Source organism: Nanorana parkeri, unplaced genomic scaffold (genome assembly GCF_000935625.1).
Source record: "Nanorana parkeri isolate BGI_ZX_2015 unplaced genomic scaffold, ASM93562v1 scaffold870, whole genome shotgun sequence".
Taxonomy (NCBI): Eukaryota; Metazoa; Chordata; class Amphibia; order Anura; family Dicroglossidae; genus Nanorana; species Nanorana parkeri.
This window is the reverse complement of record NW_017307138.1, coordinates 219,739-241,657: the sequence shown is the minus strand read 5'-3', so window position 1 is coordinate 241,657 and position 21,919 is coordinate 219,739. Positions and strand designations below refer to the sequence as shown.

The 21,919-nt window shown below is 44.6% G+C and overlaps 1 protein-coding gene across 2 annotated transcripts; it reads right to left on the bottom strand.

Annotated features, from left to right (window-relative positions):
* Positions 1-17,526: 17,526 nt before the first annotated feature.
* POLR2L (RNA polymerase II subunit L) lies at positions 17,527-20,445 on the bottom strand. 2 transcript variants are annotated; one of them, XM_018565660.1, is made up of 3 exons: positions 20,379-20,445; positions 18,835-18,943; positions 17,527-17,661 (listed from the first exon to the last, which is right to left on the bottom strand). In XM_018565660.1, exons 2-3 carry the CDS (start codon positions 18,927-18,929, stop codon positions 17,553-17,555), a joined length of 204 nt encoding a protein of 67 aa, XP_018421162.1. In that variant the 5' UTR covers positions 18,930-18,943; positions 20,379-20,445; the 3' UTR covers positions 17,527-17,552. The 2 variants fall into 2 exon arrangements, with proteins under 2 accessions (XP_018421162.1, XP_018421161.1); XM_018565659.1 differs by having other exon boundaries at positions 18,835-18,941; positions 20,375-20,436.
* Between the last annotated feature and the right edge of the window lie 1,474 nt (positions 20,446-21,919).

The window sequence follows — 21,919 nt, the reverse complement described above, 5'->3', positions numbered from 1 at the left end:
AGAACATTTTAAAACAGGGTGTTTGCTTTCAAGTGTTACATGATTGGATGATTGAAATCAGCACAACTTTGCCTTATTCACTCAGCTAAGTCATTTTCTCTTTGCAGGTTGAATTTTCATTTAGTTTAGTGTATGAGGTGAAGTTGTGATGACTGCAATTATCCAATCAGGTGCAAGTTTCACCTCATTCACTAAGCGAAGTGAGATTTCACTTTCAAAGTGAACATGCTCTACTTATTTAGTAAATTAGAGTTGTGTTTATTGACATGTTTTGAGAAACGAAAGAATTAAGGGTTTAGGATATCGCCGCTGTTGTGCTTCAAATCCCATCTGCAGAAGGCTCAGTTATAAGGTGCACTCGTTAAGGGGAGGTGTCTACAGGGTAGAAATGGTCCAATACTCTTAGGTGCTCATAACATGTATCTATGGGCCCCAGAGATCATTAAAGTGGTCTTGTGTGTCGTAAAGTTGAGCCGTTAGATTTTCCGTTGTCATCAATAAACAGGGTTCTTGTACCCAGTCTTTGATGGTGAAAGTAGAGGAGGATGGCCAGTGTTTTCAGATGAGTTTGCATAGCTGACACAAAAAATAGAATCTTAGACATGTGGGAGTATGATTCAGGTAGCATCTATTTTGGGAGTGTTGATTGCAGACATCTCCATAAATGAAAGTTTTTAGATATCAAATATTTTATCCAAAAGCATTTCAATGTGTGGGCAGCTCCCCCAGACGTGTATCATGCTGCCTTTAGGTACATCAGAACACCAACAGCAGGGGGGCATGAGGGAGCATCTTGTGTAGGGACATTTTTGAACAATTTGGTTATCTTATAACCTTTATCTTGTAGTGGCTTTAGGTATTTGTGTAATAACTGCATAGAACACCTACATCCACTTTCTATAATTGTGTGGTCAGTTTTTAAACACCTGGAATATTCCATGCCAACCTCAACATGTTCCAGCAAATGTATAGGTCAGAACATAATTTTAGACTCACTGCAGCTTAGGGCGTCTGGGATTTGTCTTCGGATTTAATCACCATTTGTTAATATGCAGTGAGTGATTTTTTTTCCACAGACATGAAATGAGCAAGTGAATAATAAACAGCATTGCCTGGCAGCAAAGGATTTTTTAACATGACATCATTCCAGCACTCGTGTCTTATTGTAATGTAATATTTGCTCTGGCTCTAGGGATGACAATTTGCGATGTATGGGTAGCTTTACTAATAGAAACCACATTCTGATCTTCCACAATATATACATAGAATTCACAAATGGATGTACTATTTGTGTGCACGATTCAGAATCCACTGTACCTACAACTTTTTAATGTGCACAATAACCACATACAGTCAAACAAGGGACATCCAAAGATAGACATAATCCATAAGACTATAACGTTTAGAGAACGGGAAACACACCCCAAAGGCCCAAAAACTACACTAGCTTTCCTAATAATAGCAGCATAGCCATCTAGTTAACTATATATTGGTATAGCAACAAAACTTTAGTACGGCTGATATCAAGCAAACTATACTTAAATATTCATGTAAAGGATGTCATCAGTCTCTCTGCTCCCAACAGGTTTCACCACCCAGGAGGACAAAAAGGAACTGCAATTGTCATGTAGATATAAGAGATTGGTTATGGGGGATCAGTCTCCAAGTGTGGATCACATACAGAAGAATAGCAAGAAATAAGTGAAACCTAAACAGAAAGAAAAGCCAATAAAATGAGGAGAGGGTGAGGCAGTATCCCATCGAATGAGATGAGCCATAAAGCTCTTGGGGGATGACATCAAAATATATGTTCTAGGCCTCCACATGCTTTGGAGAAAAGGCCATCATAACCATCTTGGGGTAAGGTAGAGTTCTCAAACTCCATTCACTTGGGGGCCACTGGACACATTTTCTTCTCCCATGGAGGCCGTTTACCAAATGTCATACTTCAAAATAAACTATATACAGTACCAGCAGTACCAGTGTTCATGTCTGTGTGTTTATAATGTCAGTATATATTTGTCAGGATTTCTGATGTGGGTATGTGTGTTTAATGCTTCTGTGTTTGTCCTATCAGTGTGTATATGTGTGCAGTGTCAGCATGTGTGTGCGCTTCCTTTCCCCCACAGCTTTCAATTTTAATCAGAGGACCAACAGATTTACGCACACACTACAGAAATACACACAGAAATACACACACACCCCCAATAATGAACCATAATACACACCCCAACACAATAATACACATACCTTAAAATAAAAGAAGGATCCCCCTGACCTGCTTCCATTTTTTTGCAGAGAGGGCGCACATTCCCTGGTGCTAATCTTTTCTTTTTGGGCCGTCACTCGGTGAAGACTGTCAGACTGTGGCCCAACACCTGTCTAAACTCTTACCATTTCTTTTACACAACATAAGAGGGTGGTGGCAAATTAAAAGTATGTACAGATGGGGAAAGCAGTCAGTGGAAAAAGGAAGGCAACCATGTGCAGATTGTCGATACACCCCAGAATTTTGTATTATTATCCCAGGTTGGCTACACTCGGGGGGTGGGGGGAGGATTTATTCAAGGACAACTGAGCCAGTCCATACATTTAGAGCTTATTCTGTGACTTTGGGGTTAAAAGCAGGCAAGCGGAATACACATTAATGGATCCTCCACTACCCAGCAATGGAAAAGATTTGGGGATTATTGTTGACCACAGATTGAATACGCCAGGCTGCAGCAAACAAAGCTATCGGAGTACTGTCTTGTATTAAAAAGGGAATGTACTGTAGAGCTAAGGCAATCAGTTCCCCACTTTATAGATCTCTGGTTCGGCCTCATCTGGAATATATGGTTCAGTTTTGGTCACCTGTCCACAGAAAGGATATCCTTAAGCAGGAGAGAGTCCAGAGAAGGGCAACAAAACTTATTAAGGTGCTGGAGGATCAAGAAGACAAGGTTACTAATCTTAAACTTGTTTACGCTAGAATTGAGGAGATTAAGAGGGGATATGATTTTGTTGTACAAAATGTTTAGTGGTGATGGCAACATCTGCAATAAACTATTTACTGTAAACTCCATAACAAGGACTAGAGGCCACCACCTAAAACTGGTGGAGAAAAGATTTAACCACAAGGGGCGTAGGGCTTCTTTTCTGTCAGAGTGGTTAAAGTTTAGAACTCTCTGCCGCAAGCAGTGGAATCAGCTGAGAGTATTGAATCATTCAAAAATCAATTAGATACTTTCCTAAAGGTGGCCATACACTTTACAACCATCGCAAGACCTTGCGATGGTTGTAAAGTAATTTTAAAAAACGTACGATCTGCCCATCTTGGACAGGCAGATCGTACTCTCGATCATCGCAAGCCCGCCCCCCTGAGGGGCGGGTTTCCGATGACTGCATAGCTGAACGGGCAGTGTGCGGGTGCGCACACCAGCCCGTTCGGCATTTGTCTCCCGAGCACCGTTCAAACCAGCCGAAAATCGTACGATTTTCGGCTGGTTTTCTAGCGTGCTCCTTAGACAAAAGACGTGCGACCGTACAGTAGAACTGGTTGCACGTCTTCGTTCACACTGCTCGATTCTCGTACGATCGCAGGATTTCCCGCGATTCTCGTACGAGAATCGAGCAGTGTATGGGCACTTTAAGACAACGTAACATACAGGGGTACAGGTACTCTTAAATACTAGACCACACAGGGACGCACGCACGCAGGTTGAGCTTTATGGACCTGTGTCTTTTTTCAACCTGAAATACTATGTAACTATGAATGGTAACTAGGCCTCTTATTCCATGCAGTTCCCAACATGGTGATCCCCAAAAACAGGCCGGCTCAGCACCGATTCATCCCAAGAGGCACATCAGAAAAGAAAGTCACATTTCATTTTTTAGTAAAATCATCCCACAGATTAAAACCGATTTGCATTACCTGATACTATAAGGTCTCGTTCACACCTAGGCGTATTGCATATGCGCGTCTGTCGCGATTCGCGGTAAAAAAGTTGCGCGACCATCGCGCATTTTCGAAGGCTACTTGGCTGTATCCCAATGGAAACGCGCTACAAAACGGCCCAAAGTAGTACCTGTACCTTTTCAGGCCGTTTTGTAACGCGTTAGGGACGGGCGGAAATACGCCAAGGTGGGAACGAGACCATTGAATACAATGGGATTTAGATGTTTGAGTGTTTTGTAGAGCGTTCGTCGAGCGTAGAACGTGCTACAAAACGTTCAGGTGTGAACGAGGGCTTACAGCACAAGTATACAGCACATACGCTCTCTTCCAAAAGCTGGTCCTCCAGGTGTGATGGGTGATTGCCCCATCCACACTGAAAGCTATTGTATTCAGGCAGTCGCAGCACCTGCAGCTGTCTGAAAACCTAAACACTGGCTGCATCTGATCGTCACTGTCCAGCTGACAATTTTACTCCCAGCTCCTTCAATTTTTCAATTGACTTTTATGATGACGAGTGTTGCCAAATGGGCAACTCACTGTTTGAATTTTGGCTCATTTATCAGGAATTAGCCACAATTTGAGCTGTGTATAGCCAGATGAAGTCTTCTCCAGTCTCACAATATGCTCTCAGTCTTCTGGGTTAAATGACATACAGTAACTTTCAGACCAATCCCCAGAACTTACCCACAGCCTGCTAGTGGACAGTGATGAGTTTATCTCTTGGCCACTCCCATGGATGTCCCCACACTTTTCGCCACCTGAGGCCAGGGGAAAGGTGATGCTGTGCTGGCTGCGCATATTCCCTGGGGGGAGGCGGTTTGCACGGTACCTCTGTCCAGTGTCCCACCCAATGGTTTGCTGGAGCTGGGTGGGACACCGGCCAGAGCGTCATGGGTTGTTAAGAGCTCTTAGAAACCTGGAATACTCTGGCCTCCATGTGACCCAATAATATGCCACCTAAGACAAATGTCCCAGGCTGCCTCATTATAGGGAGGGCCCTGGTCACTCTGCTCTCTTCTCCTATGAGCATACTCCTTGTCGTCACAATAACAGATTGGCTCCTTGTACTGCTTCTTCCTCTCCCGAGATGTGCTCAGCTCGAAAGGCACTTCTAGAGGCTGATAGATCAAATGAAGGTACTTCAGGGGTAGGCAACCTCAGATCTCCAGCTGTGGTGAAACCAAAAAAGCCCGTCATGCCCGTAGTTGTCAATATTTTGCAATGGAACTTGTAGTTCCACAACAGCTGGAGTGCCAAGGTTACCTACCCCTGCCCTAACAGCTATTTTTCTCCTTTTGCTGAAATTAATACCTGTGGGTGTGATGCCTGTGACACACTGCATGTGAAGCCGTGAGAAGCAAAGCTGTGAGGCGCAGACGTTCGCATGCGGTGTGTGAACTGAACGCGGCCAGATGAAAGACTGAATCTTCAGCCAATCGGCGCACGCATAACAACCGAATGAACTTTGTATCCTAACGCGTGGGTTTTTACATGCGAGCCAATTGGCTGAAGATGCTACGCGAGCTCTCACAAGCTGAAGTGAAAATTCCAAAACACACTGAACACAAAGGTTCGCGCTTCGTTGCTCTGCGCTGCTTCGCGTGCAGTGTTTCACGGGCTTTAAAATCTTGCAATGCCTCATAGGAATTGTAGTTCCACAACAGCTTAAGAGCCGAGGTTGCCAACCCTTGAGGTACCTACATTGCTTACATTTAATGAACAGAGCTGCATTCATTCCTGTAATGTCATTTTCCTAGAGTTCAGTTGTAAACTGGCTTTAGCGTTACATTTCTATTATAAAAGAGGGCCATTCTATGCAAAATCTTAGTCAGGGGCCCCGTCCTGGAAAGGCTGGTATTGCATATGAGAGAGGGCCCCACCCTGCTGCTACATGGAATCTGCAAAGCTTCTAACAGGAGTCCATTCACTGTAAACACCCTTTAAAAAAATAAATAGGCAGCTATATAATGCAACATTTTATTGGCCTTTGATACATTGCAATTGCTAAAATATTTTTAGTGTTTTTGTATATCAACAATGTTTTACGTGTATGGTTTTATAGAACATTAGTGAGAATTCTTGACATTATTTAGTAGTTTTCAGAGCGCTCGCAGCTGCTCACAGTAGGGATTGTGGCCATTATTAAACTGCTTGGCTGGCTTTATGCCTTCTTTCTCCACAAGAGGGAACTAATGCTCTGCGTATCATAAAGCAGAGCTGCTCGCCATGTCCGCTCTGCAGTGTCTCCATCTGTACTGTTTGAAGATCAGATTTTAATAAGGCATCAAAGCTATGTGATGCTGAACTCATCTGTAGAACATATTTCAGATTTACGTCCATATGACCTATGAATATGTGTATTAGTCTTCACTAGCTGCTAACATATTCAGCCTCATAGATGTTTGCAGAAATGAAGCTGCTTGTGATGAAAAAAAGGAAATTGACTGCATTATGGTTGGATCTGCAATGTACTCCGCTTTCAGCTGAAAATGGAAAGGAATGACAGGAGAGGGGTTTGATGTGAGGCCCAGATGCATAATTAAAGCTAGCCATACACATTAAGATTTCTGAGCGCCATTTACACTGAATGCTATTGTATTCAGACAACCTCAGCATTCGCTGCCAATAAACCCCCTTCAATGTGGCACAATCTCAAAGTGATTTACACCACTAGTGCTGAATCCTTAAAAAACAATCTGTGACCACATATGCATGCAGTCCTGCTCACCTTAAATATTTGATCATAGCTAATGTATTTCAGCATGGTCTATAGCACGTCCCTGGGGTAGCAATCTACTCATGCGGTATCTCTCGGCTTCACACAGATGTCATGATACTCAGTTGTAAGGAAAACGTGGATGGCACAAAGTATAACTCCACTTTACAATGTGTATTAAAGAATAAAAGAATCTACTCACAAAGATGTCAACATGTCAAAGAAACTTCGGAAATTTGGGAGTAGAAATCCAAAGGAAATCTCAACGCTCCAATTCCTTAGCCACCATCAGAACTCCCCAGGTGCTGGTCTAATAGGTGCGTCTCCACCTTGGAATTTAGTAGTATACGAATAAACCGCACTATCCAGAGAATTCCAACACATCAGACTTTACTAAAATTCATAGCAAATCCAGTATAACAGTGAAGACCCTAGAGAGCCTTGTGGAGACCCTACAGAGCCCTGGTTTAACCAGGGCTCTGTGGGGTCTCACCAGCTCTCTGTGGGGTCTAACAGGGCTGGATAGCCCCTCAGAGCCCTGGTGAGTCCCCAGAGAGCCTTGGTGAGACCCCCACAAAGCCCTGGTGAGACCCCATGGAGCCCTGGTGAGACCCTATGGAGTCCTGGTGCTTGTGAGACCCCACAGAGCCCTGGTGAGACCAGGGCTCTGTGGGGTCTCGCCAGGGCTCTGTGGGGTCTCACCAAGGGACTGTTGGGTCTACAAAGGCTGGTGAGACCACACAAAGCTATGGTGGGAGCCCTAGGGGGAGAACCTACGGAGCCCTGGTGCTGGTGAGACCCCACATCGCCCTGGAGAGACCCCACAGAGCCCTGGGGAGATCAGGGCTCTGTAGGGTCTTGCCAGGGCTCTGTGGGGTCTTGCCAGGGCTCTGTGGGGTCTACAAAGGCTAGTGAGACCCCACAAAGCCATGGTGGGAGCCCTGGGGAGACCCCACATCGCCCTGGTGAGACCCCACAGAGCCCTGGGGAGACCAGGGCTCTGTGGGGTCTCACCAGGGCTCTGTGGGTCTAACAAGGCTGGTTAGACGCCACAGCGCCCTGGTGAGACCTCACAGAGCCCTGCTACCCTGGTGAGGCCCCCTCAAAGCCTTGGTGAGAACCCACAGAGCCCTGGATTAACCAGGGCTCTGTGGGGTCTCAGCAGGGCTCTTTGTTGTCTCACCAGGGCCCTTAGGGCAATGTGGGGGTCTCGCCAGCCTGGTTAGACCCATCAGAGTCCTGGTGAGATCCCCCGTTGCCCTGGTTAAACTAGGGCTCTGTAGGGTCTCACCAGCACCAGGGCTCCATAGGGTCCCACCAGGGCTCCCACCATGGCTATGTGCGGTTTCACCAGTCTGGTGAGACGCCCCAGGGCCCTGCATGGTGAGACAGCAAAGAGCCCTGCTGAGACACCACAGAGCCCTAGTTAAACCAGGGCTCTGTGGGTTCTCACCAAGGCTTTGAGGGGACCTCACCAGGGTAGCAGTGCTCTGTGAGGTCTCACCAGGGTGCTGTGGCATCTTGCTAGACCCCACAGAGCCCTGGTGAGACCCCACAGAGCCCTGGAGAGAGCCCTACTTTAACCAGGGCTCTGAGGGGTCTCACCAAGCTGGTGAGACCCTACACAGCCCTGGGTTATTCAGGGCTTTGTGGGGTCTCACCGGGGCTCTTTGGGGGGATCTGTGGGGTCTCACCAGCCTGGTTAAACCCCACAGAGCCCTGGTGAGACCCCACAGGCCTGAGTGGGGCCTCATGTTTAGGTTTCGCCTAAGGCTTCACAAGTCCTCCTTTAGAAATCAGAGCCCCCTTTCTAATCAGAGTTTCCACTTTATCACAGCCCCGCTACCACACAATTTTGAGGCATCCCTGTGGAGACCAGAAGGCACGGCACCCTGGTTGAGAAAGGCTGTTATAGTGTGTGTAAACTCATGTTAATCAGTTTGTCCACATGAGAAGCAAATTCAACTATTTAAACAAAGTCTATAGAACGCATTATAAAAATATTGTGAAAAACCTTTCCTGTACATCATGGTCACATGACCTCCCCAGCTTGCTTCACACTGCACTGTACTGTGCGATCGCTGGGTGGAGCTAAGAGGTGGGCAGCGACACACAGTGATCAGGCATCAGGTTATATAACATAATAAATCACTATAATTTCACCTCGTGTGGCTAGTCGGGGAGAAGGAGGCCAATGTCACCCTGCTAGAGCCGCCCTGCAAGCCAATGAAAAGCTTCACATGAAGCGGCTTCCAAAGGAAAAGAGAGGAAGTACAGAGAGTCCTCACAGGGGGAAGTAGAGCATGCACACTGGCAGTGGCAACGCAGAAGACAGCGGATCAGCTGTAATAGCATTGCCGCTCTGAATGAGACAAGTCCAAAGAAATGACAGGTATAAGCAGATATTTACTAGAAAAGAACAGAACAATAAGGGAATAGTTGAGCACACATCATTTTAGAGAGAATGGGGTTGATTTCTCAAAGGCAAATAGGCTGTTCACTTTGCAAGGGAATGTGCACTTTGCAGAGAAAGTTAGTTAGTTTAGTGAATGAGGTTTACGTTTTGCTGACTTCCATTATCAAATCATTTGCAAGCAAAATACTGTTGGGGAGATTTATCAAAACTGTAGCAGAGAGAACCAGGAGCAGTTTCCCATATTAACCAATCAGCTTCTCTCTTCAGTTTGTTCAGTTAAGCTTTGAAAATGAAAAAGAGAAGCCGATGGGTTCCCATGCACAGCTGCTCCAGATTCTGTCTGCTCCAGTTTTGATAAATTTCCCTTCTGTTTGTTTTATTTTTCTTGCACGATTGGATTCTTTGAAAAGTGAACTTTTTTATCACATTTACTAAGCTAAGGGCAACTTCCCCAGCAAAGTGCAAAGTCCCTTGCAAAATTTGTCTATAGTAAATCAAGTCCATTGCAAAAAAGAATATTTTTGGTTTTACTGACACTTTAAGGAGATTTGGTAGAGTAGTACCACTACTGCACTGTTCTAAAAACATTACAAACTACAGAACACTACAAGGTAACGCTTTATGAGGCCCTAAGGATGAAATGGTTACTCCCGTATAACCTCTTACTACCTGCTCCCCGTAGAATCAATATCTCAAACTCAGTTTCCATATTGAACGCTCTGACACAGGGATTCTGATTATTTAACAGCCGTTCTCCCTTGTGGCTTTGACAAATGAACTAAATTATGATTTCCTAGATTTTATAAGGCAATTGACGCCTGTTTTTTTGCAGTGTTTTGTATTTCTGTTAACCACAACGGAGTTATATATAGATCACAATTGCATTCCTATGTTTATCTTGGTCATTCACAATCTGTTAGCAGTTTCTGCAGTCTCATTTGCCGAATGTAACTGCAAAACAATGAAAATATACAACATAAAGGGGGAGAATTATCCGCCAGTTGTTAAAACCTCCCATTGCAGTAAGGCAGTGATTCCTACGGCACCTCCCGTCTAACCCTTAGTCATTCCTATCTGTTCCAGCATCACATTAGATTGGCAACACCTAACATACTACATTCTGTTCATATAAAAATGATTGCTGGTTTATTTTGCACGGATTTCTCAGTGTAATTGTTACAGTTCTTAATACCATTGATCTTCCTCAAAACTGTATGTTAAAACATCTGCCTGCAAATATTCATCAGAATGAAAACCCATATTCTGGCACAGAGTATGACCAGTGCGCTTCTGACCTTGTACTGGAAATTCTTGCTTGCGCCATTGACTCTCATCAAGTCCAATTGTTCACAAATTGATTAAGCTAAAAACAGCCAAAGCACTTTGGGGGTAACACCACTCCCGCCTCACCAGGGCTTAGGATGTGTCACATACATAGATGGAGACTGAACTGAACAGGGATCGACCCTTGCACCACTTGTTCAACTCCCTTGGAGATGGTAACAGGAGGAAAGAGGACTCAGGGAAGCACGAGTGCCAATGTAGTGAACTGGGTAGGATTTGTGCCGGAGCTAGGGTGCGATGACCTGAAGACTGTGGCCGCAGGAATCGAACAGCAGACCGAAACGGCGGCGTGTAACTGAAAGCCGGAACTGGCACAAATGGTAAAAGCACGGTGCCAATGCCTGCAGAGTCAGACAGGGCTGAGTAGATATTCAGAATCGGAGTTGAGGTCACAGGCCAGCGTCATGCAAAGGAGAATCAGATACGAAGACAGGGTGCCAAATCGGTAATCAGAAGCAGAGTTGACATCATCAGCTGGAATCATATGCAGGTCAACAAAGTCACAGAAACAGGTCACAGGGAAACAGAAAGGAGATGAAGACCAGCAACTAGCTCAGGAATCACACTGGTTTTCATAGGCCATCTGGCACCAAGCATGCTAATGTGCACACGCACAACTGCTAACCTTTGCACACAAAAACTCGAGTGCACGTCTGCAAGCACATCCGCACACACAAACACCTGCACGTGCCCACGCGGCGGTCAATGGATGTTTGCCCAAAATCTTGTAAGCAGGATTGCTTACGCTCAAGCGCACAAACCTGCTCTGGTTTCTTGGTAAGTACCTTACAGGATGGGATAGGGTTTTGATTGGATTAAGATACTATAACCAAATGGATCTCTATAAAATGATAAAGAAAAATCCTAGAAACTTGCCTGCATTTGGACGATTTGAGTGAGCACAGCACCTCCTTAAAGGAGAACTATGAGATGAGTGATTTCCACTCACCTCATAGTTCTAAGCCGACCTGTGACAATGAGACTGTCACAGGTCGGCTCAGTAGATCGGGAGGTGAGGGAACACATACCGGGTTCCCTCACCTCTCGATCCTGTCACGGCTCTCTGCCGTGACAGGGGGAGGGGCTGGATTCGCTCCGATCTGCCAGCGCTGACTGGCGGAACGGACGGGGGAGGGGGCGGGTACAGCTGGCTCTGCCTCTAGATAGGCAGAGCCAGCTGTCACTCACGCAGCTGGGCGGATCCCGTCATCTACGTCGGGATCCGCTCCAGGTGCGGCGTCTCAGTATACCGCGAGCTGTAGCTCGCGGTATACTGAGCTTAGGGTAACGGGAGGACGCTAGTTTGTGTCCTCCCGTTACCCTAAGGAGAACTATGGGGAAAAACACTGACCCCCATAGTTCTCCTTTAATGTGTTCCTTTGGCTAGTCAACCTCAGCACTCCAGCTGTTTTGAAACTACAAGTCCCATGAGACATTGCAAGACTCTGACAGCTACAGGCATGACTCCCAGAGGCAGATGCACGATGGGACTTTTAGTTTCATCACAACTGGAGTGCCAATGTTGCCTACCCCTGCTGTAAATCATAGATAATGATATGGTCATTTTTAGACAGGAATAAAGAGAGGACAATTTACATGTAACACTTTTTCTTATCGATATACCCTTTCTATCTATGTTTGCACATTGGCTGAGCTTCCTGCATTGACTGCTGAAATAGAAGGAAAAGGATCGGGTAACTGAACCAAAACACTATTTTGGATTAATTTACTACAGGAAAATAAGTAATGCTCACTTTGCAAAGGATATCCAACCGCAAACGCTGTGTGAATGCAGCCTCAGACTTTGCCATGCTGTGTAGCAGGTATAGCTGAATCTAGGACTGGCTAGAGATTGACATAACCTTTAAAAGGTGAATCAGTTCCCTTATGTAGTTCAATTGTGTATTTAACCATTTGCCTGCAGCTCAGCTTTAATAAAATAACACTTCCAAAGAATCTTTATAGTCTTTGCGCATAATCAGGTAACAGCACATTAAACTAGAGTTATCGCTGTACTCTGAAAACCTAATCTGTCCTCATTCATGACATGGGGAGATTAAACACACATTTTTCAGCTCCGTACAGCACAATCCTCCTAACACCTCATTAAATAACAGCCTGATGCATTATCTTATCTGACGTATTACAAAGCTGGGGGAACCCTTTTCAACCCTTAGAATCAAAAAGAATTAAGCAATTAATCCTGGTGTTTTACACAGCCTAATGCTATAAGTACATTCCATTATCCGCTAAGAAAAAACACTGCTCCAATGTTTAGCTAAGCTCATAAACCCCACAGTAAATGAAAGCTACCATAAATGTATGTGTAATTATATATATATATATATATATACACACTATATTGCTATAAGTATTGGGACGCCTGCCTTTACATCCACATGAACTTTATTGGCATCCCAGTCTTAGTCTGTAGGGTTCAATATTGAGTTGGCCCACTCTTTGCAACTATAACAGCTTCGACTCTTCTGAGAAGGCTGTCCACAAGGTTTAGGAGTGTGTCTATGGGAATGTTTGACCATTCTTCCAGAACACATTTGTGAGGTCAGGTACTGATGTTGGACGAGAAGGCCGGGCTCGCAGTCTCCGCTCTAATTCACCCCAAAGGTGTTCTATCAGGTTGAGGTCAGGACTCTGTGCAAGCCAGTCAAGTTCCTCCACCCCAAACTCGCTCATCCATGTCTTTATGGACCTTGCTTTGTGCACTGGTGCGCAGTCATGTTGGAACAGGAAGGGGCCATCCCCAAACTGTTCCCAGAAAGTTGGGAGCATGAAATTGTCCAAAATGTCTTGGTATGCTAAAGCCTTAAGAGTTCCCTTCACTGGAACTAAGCCCAATCCCTGAAAAAAAACCCCACACCATATTCCCCCCTCCACCAAACTTTACACTTGGCATAATGCTGTCAGGCAAGTACCGTTCTCCTGGCAACTGCCAAACCCAGGCACGTCTATCAGATTGTTCAGTGGCGGCGTGCTTTACAACACTGCATCCGCCGCTTTGCATTGCACTTGGTGATGTAAGGCTTGGAAACCCATTCCATGAAGCTCTCTACGCACTGTTGTTGTGCCAATATGAGGGCCACACAAAATTTGGAGGTCTGTAGCTATTGACTCTGCAGAGTTGGCGACTTCAGCATACGTTGACCCCGCTCTGTCATTTTATGTGGCCTACCACTTCATGGCTGAGTTGCTGTTGTACCCAGTTGCTTCCACTTTGTTATAATATCAGTAACAGTTGACCGTGGAATATTTAGTAGCAAGGACATTTTACAGATGGACTTATTGCACAGGTGGTCATACTACGCTTGAATTCGCTGAGCTCCTGAGAGCGACCCATTCTTTCACAAATGTTTGTAGAAGCGTCTGCATGCCTAGGTGCTTGATTTTATACACCTGTGGCCATGGAGGCGATTGGAACACCCGAACCCAATGATTTGGAGGGTATCCCAATACTTTTGGCAATATAGTGTGTATATCATCTAAAAAAAATGAAAAATCAGACTCAACGCATTTATTGAACTGTGTGAAGCAGTGGTGGTCAACTAGGTAGATATTGTGTGGGGATCTCAATTGCTGCCCCTGACAACACCAAAGGGCCACGCGTTGAGGCTGATTTACTACAGAAGTTGAGACTCTTTACTCAGAAAACTTGAATATTCACTTCAGTTGTCTAATCATGTGAAAAGCATCTGCACAACTGGGTATGTAAACTGACTTGGAATTAGAGTGACACATGACTGGCTGATTGAAGTGAAGAGTCACAACATCTTTAGTAAATCAGCCTGTTCAAAAACTGGGGACATAGTGCAGGAAATGGTCAAAGACCATTGAGCATTCTGAGATAGGGATGAGCTCAGGTTTGGACTGAACCCGGTCCATACCTGAGCTACTCTGAACGCAGAAATGCCGTGGACCACCCCCAAATTAGCTGTGGGCTGGGCATTTCCAGCTTATCTGCAGCTGATTGGGTGGCAAAAGAAAGAGCTTTGGAGGAGTTCCTTCCATGTGAAGAGGATCTCAGGGTTGCACCAGGTTCAGTCCAAGCCTGAGCTAATCCCTGTTCTATAGTAGACTGTCAGAAATTGGAAAAAAAAAAGATAGGCCAGGCAGTCCAAATTTAAGGACATGCTCAGGGGCGTCACCCGAAACGGAGACCTGTTGAGACCCCGCCGTGACGTCATCGTGCACGCGCGGTCATCTCATTGATGCCTTCCGGCGGCCATCTTGGTGATGGACGCCGGCAGAGAGAGCAAATATTCACCCGTTGGGATGAGGTATGCTGCCGGGTCCCCTCTTCTCTCCTGACACTGTTGGGCTCTCAGTCCATGACCGAGTGCTCAACTTTTTAGAGGGGGTTTACACCAAAATGACTGTCATTTTGGTGTCACCCCCCCCCCCCCCAATGGTGTCACCCCGGTGCGGGCTGCACACACCTTGTGACGCCAATGGACAGGCCATAGGTGGACTGCTTGACTACCAAAGATCCTGGTTTCAGCATTCACTGCCACACTGTTTACAGCCTGAGATGCTAGTTCACACAGCATGCTGCCGGAAAGGTACAGGCAGCACACCATGATTTCCCCTATGGTACATCTAATAAAGGCCAGAACCGGAGCAGTCACTTGGTAAAGGCAAAAGCATTCGGCACAAGTTTTCTTTTTTTTTTCCTCTTCAATATTAGGATTACAGTAATATAGCAGGGTGGCAACATTAACATGTGATGGAACATGCGGGCCACAAATGTCAGCACTGATGATCAAATACGTGCTGCAATGCAATCAACGCTCAACAGATTATCAATCTTTTTTAGACCATGTCCAATCATAAAAATACCGATTGGCCGGGAAGCCGGCGTCATGCTCCCTCGTCATCTCATGAATCATAATATTAAGAAAGTGACCTTAAAGCATTAGTTTGTATTGCTTTAGAAAAAATGTGACCTGTCCCTTTAAGAAAAAGTATCGGTAATTGGTATCTGCGAGTACTTGATCAAAAGTATCGGTACTCGGTCTTAAAAAAGTGGTATCTTTGCATCCCTAATGGACACCCTAAATATGTGTTAAAAAGATAGGTTACCCTTTGTGTAAGTATCATCTGGTTATATTTTGAGGTTACCCTTTGTGTAAGTATTGGTATCTTTGCATCCCTAATGGACACCCTAAATATGTGTTAAAAAGATAGGTTACCCTTTGTGTAAGTATCATCTGGTTATATTTTGAGGTTACCCTTTGTGTAAGTATCATCTGGTTATATTTTGAGGTTACCCTTTGTGTAAGTATCATCTGGTTAAATTTTGAAACTAAAACACGGGCAGTAGCCATTACATACTATCAAATTAGGTACTTCCTATGTAAAAAAAGAGTTTTTGAGAGCACCACAGAGTTATATATTTTTCTTCCCCCTAGGCTAGCTACTTTCTGCTGCCCCCCAAGCACACAGCACCAAAACTAATTGATCAAGACTTGCTCAAGACTTGCTCTTGTTTTAATATTGTAAGATCTTGATTACAGAAGTTCAATCAAAACCAAATTAACACAATCACAACCAGTAACATGTCTCCAGACAACAAACGCAGCACTGACATACCAGAAACCTCAGCAGCGATAGCAAAATAACTTTATTAAAAAGAAGCACAAACATGTCCACGGAGACAGAACCAGCACCATACTGACCAGAGACCTCCACACAGACCTAATCAGTACTATACTAACCCAAGAAGGCACAAGTCCACAGAGACAGAACCAGCACCATACTGACACCAGAGACCTCCACACTGATCTAATCAGTACGTTACTAATCGAAGGAGAAACATGTCCACAGAGACAGAGCCAGCACCATACTGACACCAGAGACCTCCCCACTGATCTAATAAGTACTGTACTAACCGAAGGAGAAACATGTCCACAGAGACAGAGCCAGCACCATACTGACACCAGAGACCTCCACACTGATCTAATCAGTACTGTACTAACCGAAGGAGAAACATGTCCACAGAGACAGAGCCAGCACCATACTGACACCAGAGACCTCCCCACTGATCTAATCAGTACTGTACTAACCGGAGAAACATGTCCACAGAGACAGAGCCAGCACCATACTGATACCAGAGACCTCCCCACTGATCTAATCAGTACTATACTAACCGAAGAAGAAACATGTCCACAGAGACAGAGCCAGCACCGTACTGACACAACCGGAGACCGACACACAGACCCAATCAGTACTGTACTACCCAAAGCACAAACATGTCAGCAGAGACAAATTCAGTACTTTCCTCACACAAACAAAGCAACACGCCATTGCTAGGATTGCCTTTACACAGAACATTTGCTCACTGTTCACTGTATAGAACATACAAAACAACGCGGAGCAGTCTACAGTATGTGACACCAGCATGATGTGCAATGGTACAAATTATGTGAAAAACAGCATGGTGTATAGAACCCAGCAGTCATAGTTCATATTCTTGAACCAAGACACAAGGCAAGAAGGCAGTGCTCGCTGGGAGGAAAAAGCGACCCAGTATCTGTAGTCAGCAGAGGAACAATATGGGGGCTTTGCAGGGGACTGCGAAGAAAGGTTCTCCCCACCCTATAGTATCTGGGACACTTGGAATTAAAGGCTTCGTTCTCCTGGGTCCTGGGCTTCAACTAAAATCTTCACCTAGGAGGAAAAAAGGCTCAATTTAAATTGGTTACATTGGAATCAGCAGGCCAGAACACTTCCTTGCTGTGATTAAAAAATAGGCCAGTGGAGATATGCTGCTTATCTTATTTCTTTCAAAAAGAAAAATAGTTTTTTTCAGGGAGCTTTTTTTTTTAAACACATGGAAGAAAGGTGATGAGAAAAGTGACTAGGAAGCTATAGTCTGTTCCAATAATAAAGGTTAAAATCTGAAACACTCAATAGAAATGACATCTCTTTATTTATAACAAAACTCATGTTTTTTTAACAAAAATGTAATTTGTATTGTGTATGCTCTATGTAAGGATTATAAAAACGTCCTGGCATTTTCCAACCATCTTGTATGTAAACTGTGCTTGGAAGTGTGGTCAATCTAAAGATATCCCATATCATGAGATTTCTTATCTTCACGGAATGTGCTTCAAGAAGTGCTCCCCTCATTTTTCCAGTGGAGCATAATTTAAAAGCTTTTCTATCAGGTCCACATGAGCCAGAAGCATACGGCGACAGCAGTACCTCTTCAAGCCTAAAGCATCCAGTGCATCTCTGGAAAAGAGTGAAAAAAATAATTTACATATGGAACAACAGTGAGCAAACTGATGTTATACAAACAGGAACATGAAGATTCAAAGAGCCCTGGCACACCATGAACATAAGGTTGGGGAACGATGCAAATACTACACTAAATTCTTTGACATGTATACTGTTTTAATTTTGGATAGAAAGAGGAAGGCTTAGAATTCCTGGCAGGTTTTACTGCTATCTGGGACTCTATTAGAGAGATTCCCCTTCACGTTCTGTTCTGGGGACAATCTTTTACCTGGCAAGAAATAAAGAAAACCAGCCCCAGGGAAACAGACAGAATTACTTAAGAAACATTTTTAGTTACGTCTGTGTTGCTGTTAGACTTCTTCACTTCCTGTCTTGGAGATCACCTCCCATGGGCCCCCCCCACTGTGCCCTGCCCACAGTATGGGGGTAGGAGGAAGGAGACTTCCCTTTAATACTTCCAACCTTCCTTTGGAGCCATAAGAGTCAGTGAATGACACAGCAGAAATCAGGCTGCATGGTGTAGCACTGCCGACCAGACGAAGCCTTGTGGAACACTTCATGTTCATGACTGCTTGTGGCTTCGTCCCTCACCGCCAATTTATCCAAAACTAAAAAAAGGGTTTGGGATATAGACACACTTTAAAATGTTTTCCCAAATTCACAGGAAACTTACAGATGCCCTTTTAGTATGAGTTATACATTTGGTTCATCATTGGAATGGCTGCATGGCATCAGATGTCCAACACCAGTTGCAGAGTCTTCCACATCTGAGAATGGTAATAGTATCATCTGTATCATGCTGATGGACTGGGTCAAAACTAGAAGGACTGAGGTGCTTTTGGGGAGGGGGTTTGGGCAGAACGCACCATGAAGGGGATTTCAATGTTTTCACTGACATTCCTGAATATCTGACATAGCTATGGCCGATGCCTGTGTAGCTGCTGCCTTGCTTAAGAGTTTCCAGGCATCACATTAAAGCTTTTGCCAAAATTTTGCTCAGAGCTACAACCCCTGAACATTCTTCTGCAGCAATCCTGATGTGTTTTTTTATTTTTAATGAGGAAGGACAGATATTTAGCATAAAATGTTAAAATATTATCCATCTCATCATGGGGGGTAAGAATTTCCCTGCTAATAAAAACACAACTGTGAATAAACTATACGTACCCTTCAGTGTATTCAGCTTGCAGTAGTCCAAGATAAGCCTCCCACTTATTTCCAACAATCTTTCCACATGTGAAGCATCTGACTGGGATAATCATTTTGCTGAAGTCCTTAAGGGGAAACAGACAAGAAATTGGGTCGCAAGCCATGATAAGAAGCAGCTAAATAATAACAACTGCTCCTCTGAGACCTTACTGCGCTCTTGCTCTGGGCAATGCAGCCCTCAGGAGATAACTATGTTGAAATTATAATAGGTCAGTATACAAACTTGCTCATGGAACTATTTGTGTGCTTTCCAGGATACAGTTGTCAGCACTGGCATGATTAGAAAAAGCAAGAGTTTGGCTGTACAGACCGTTACATTCTGTAGCGAATAATATTTGTTTACCCATTACCAAGCACTGTAACAAAGGCCAGACAAAATATGTGGCCGATGTAATATTTAAGTGGAATTTAATAGTAACAAAGTGGAAAGATCTTCCACAAGCTGCTCCGGTAGACTAGCTGTGCTCTCCCCATTGTGGTCAATGGACTTCTGAGCTGGAGGTGTGTCATTCTAGCAGAGTAGTTCAGTGTAAGGAAAGGCGTCTTTTGGCATCGAGATTCACGTCAACAGGTTTGTTGCTTCAATATCACTCTTGCCAGAAAAAAAAAAAGTAACATCTTTTACAATTGAAATAACTTTGGATTTTCCTGTTTTCTATGGAATGACAAGGGTGAATGACACCAAGAATGCCCATAGAGTATAATGGGAAGAAAGATGGGCCTTGGAGTCGAGAACCATATGACACATCAAATAAATCTTTAGCAGGCATACTCTCCAACCACAGTAGCATTGATCTAAATTGAGATTAGGTGGGATTATCATTATTTTCTATGGAATGACAAGTGTGAATGACACCAAGAATGCCCATAGACTATAATGAAGCCAAACGGAATGCCCATAGACTATAATGGGAAGCAAAGTATCAGATATAAAATAATGATAATCCCACCTAATCTCAAATTAGAACAATGCTACTGTGCTTGAAGAGTATGCCTGCTAAAGATTTATTCCATGTGTCATATGGTTCTCATCTCCAAGGCCCATCCTTCTTCCCATTATAATCTATGGGCATTCCGTTTGGTTTCATTAAAGTCTATGGGCATTCTTGGTGTCATTCACACTTGTCATTCCATAGAAAATAATGATAATCCCACCTAATCTCAATTTAGATCAATGCTACTGTGATTGGAGAGTATGCCTGCTAAAGATTTTTTTTGATGTGTCATATGGTTCTCGACTCCAAGGCCCATCTTTCTTCCCATTATACTGTATGGGCATTATTGGTGTCATTCACCCTTTTCATTCCATAGAAAACAGGAAAATCCAAAGTTATTTCAATTGTAAAAGATGTTACTATACACGGGGAAGATCTGTGGTAAAGGATAACTTGATATCCTTGTGTAGGACCTAATCAGCTGCCAACGACACTCGCAGTGCCGCCACTGGTCGTTACAATCAACGTAACGCCGTACAAGCCCAAAACTTCCCGAGCCTCACCTCTCTCCGGTGACTCCGGTCCCAGCTCACGTTATTCGGAAGCGGTTTCACCTCACCACGTGACCTCCTCTCGCCCCTGCCAGACGTCGGTGTCTGCGCGGTCCCCCCTCTCCCAGGTCCTGCTGGGGGTGTCGCCGTGTAGTCCAGCGCCCTCTGTCTGCCGGGAGGGGAAGAGAGACGAGAGACGGCAGCGAGGGCAGCTGTGAGGGATGAGCAGAGGAGCGCAGGGAGTGAGGAGACAGACAGCTGCTACCAGGTACTTCTTCTCTGTCTACACTCTCCCTGCTAGTGTGTGTTTGTCATGTGTGTATTGTGTGTCATGTATGTTGTGTGTCATGCATGTGCTGAGTGTGGTACTGCACACAAGTCCCATCCTGCACGAATCAACAAGTTCACACTCCGGGAGCTCACTCTCCTCACAAGGTGCCCGGCGTTGCACACACGGCACTGACTAGGACATAAGACAGTTGGCAGGTTTTTGTGTTTTCTGTACAATTTGTGTAAAATGTTAGTGTAGTTTACTGAGGGTTCCCCAGTCATAGTAGTGCAGCTCCAACTATTCCTGTCATGTTTACATTGTATCACCTCATCCCTCTCACTGTGTCCTACATACAATCATTGCTGTGTGCATCACCAATCTATCCACACATGTTGGGGGCTTTAGCCATTAGCTTCCAATAAAAGCAGAAATGCCTGGTACTGACCAGCCCGCAGGAAACTGAGACAACAAATGTTTACAGCAAAACTCCAAACAAACACATGAAATACATAAACAACTCACTGCACACTTTACAATTATTATTATTATACAGGATTTATATAGCGCCAACAGTTTGTGCAGCGCTTTACAATATAAGGAAGACATTACAATCACAATATAATTCAAGACAAGATGGTAAGGAGGGCCCAGCCCCTGAGGGCTTACAATCTAAAAGGGAGGGTCAAGTGATATATGAGGAGGTAGCTGTGTGGGGATGAATTGTTTGAGAACGTGATGGTTGAGGTGGGATAAACTTCCTTGAAGAGATGAGTCTTTAGGGAACGCCTAAAGGCAGTCAGAGTGGTACAGCTGCTACCAGGTACTTCTTCTCTGTCTACACTCTCCCTGCTAGTGTGTGTTTGTCATGTGTGTATTGTGTGTCATGTATGTTGTGTGTCATGCATGTGCTGAGTGTGGTACTGCACACAAGTCCCATCCTGCACGAATCAACAAGTTCACACTCCGGGAGCTCACTCTCCTCACAAGGTGCCCGGCGTTGCACACACGGCACTGACTAGGACATAAGACAGTTGGCAGGTTTTTGTGTTTTCTGTACAATTTGTGTAAAATGTTAGTGTAGTTTACTGAGGGTTCCCCAGTCATAGTAGTGCAGCTCCAACTATTCCTGTCATGTTTACATTGTATCACCTCATCCCTCTCACTGTGTCCTACATACAATCATTGCTGTGTGCATCACCAATCTATCCACACATGTTGGGGGCTTTAGCCATTAGCTTCCAATAAAAGCAGAAATGCCTGGTACTGACCAGCCCGCAGGAAACTGA

Excerpts from the sequence above, each read along its gene's own strand:
- POLR2L (XM_018565660.1), bottom strand. The coding sequence starts at position 18,929 with ATGATTATCCCAGTCAGATGCTTCACATGTGGAAAGATTGTTGGAAAT. Across the intron at positions 17,662-18,834 it reads CAAGCTGAATACACTGAAGG|AGATGCACTGGATGCTTTAG; the intron begins GTACGTATAGTT and ends ACTCTTTTCCAG.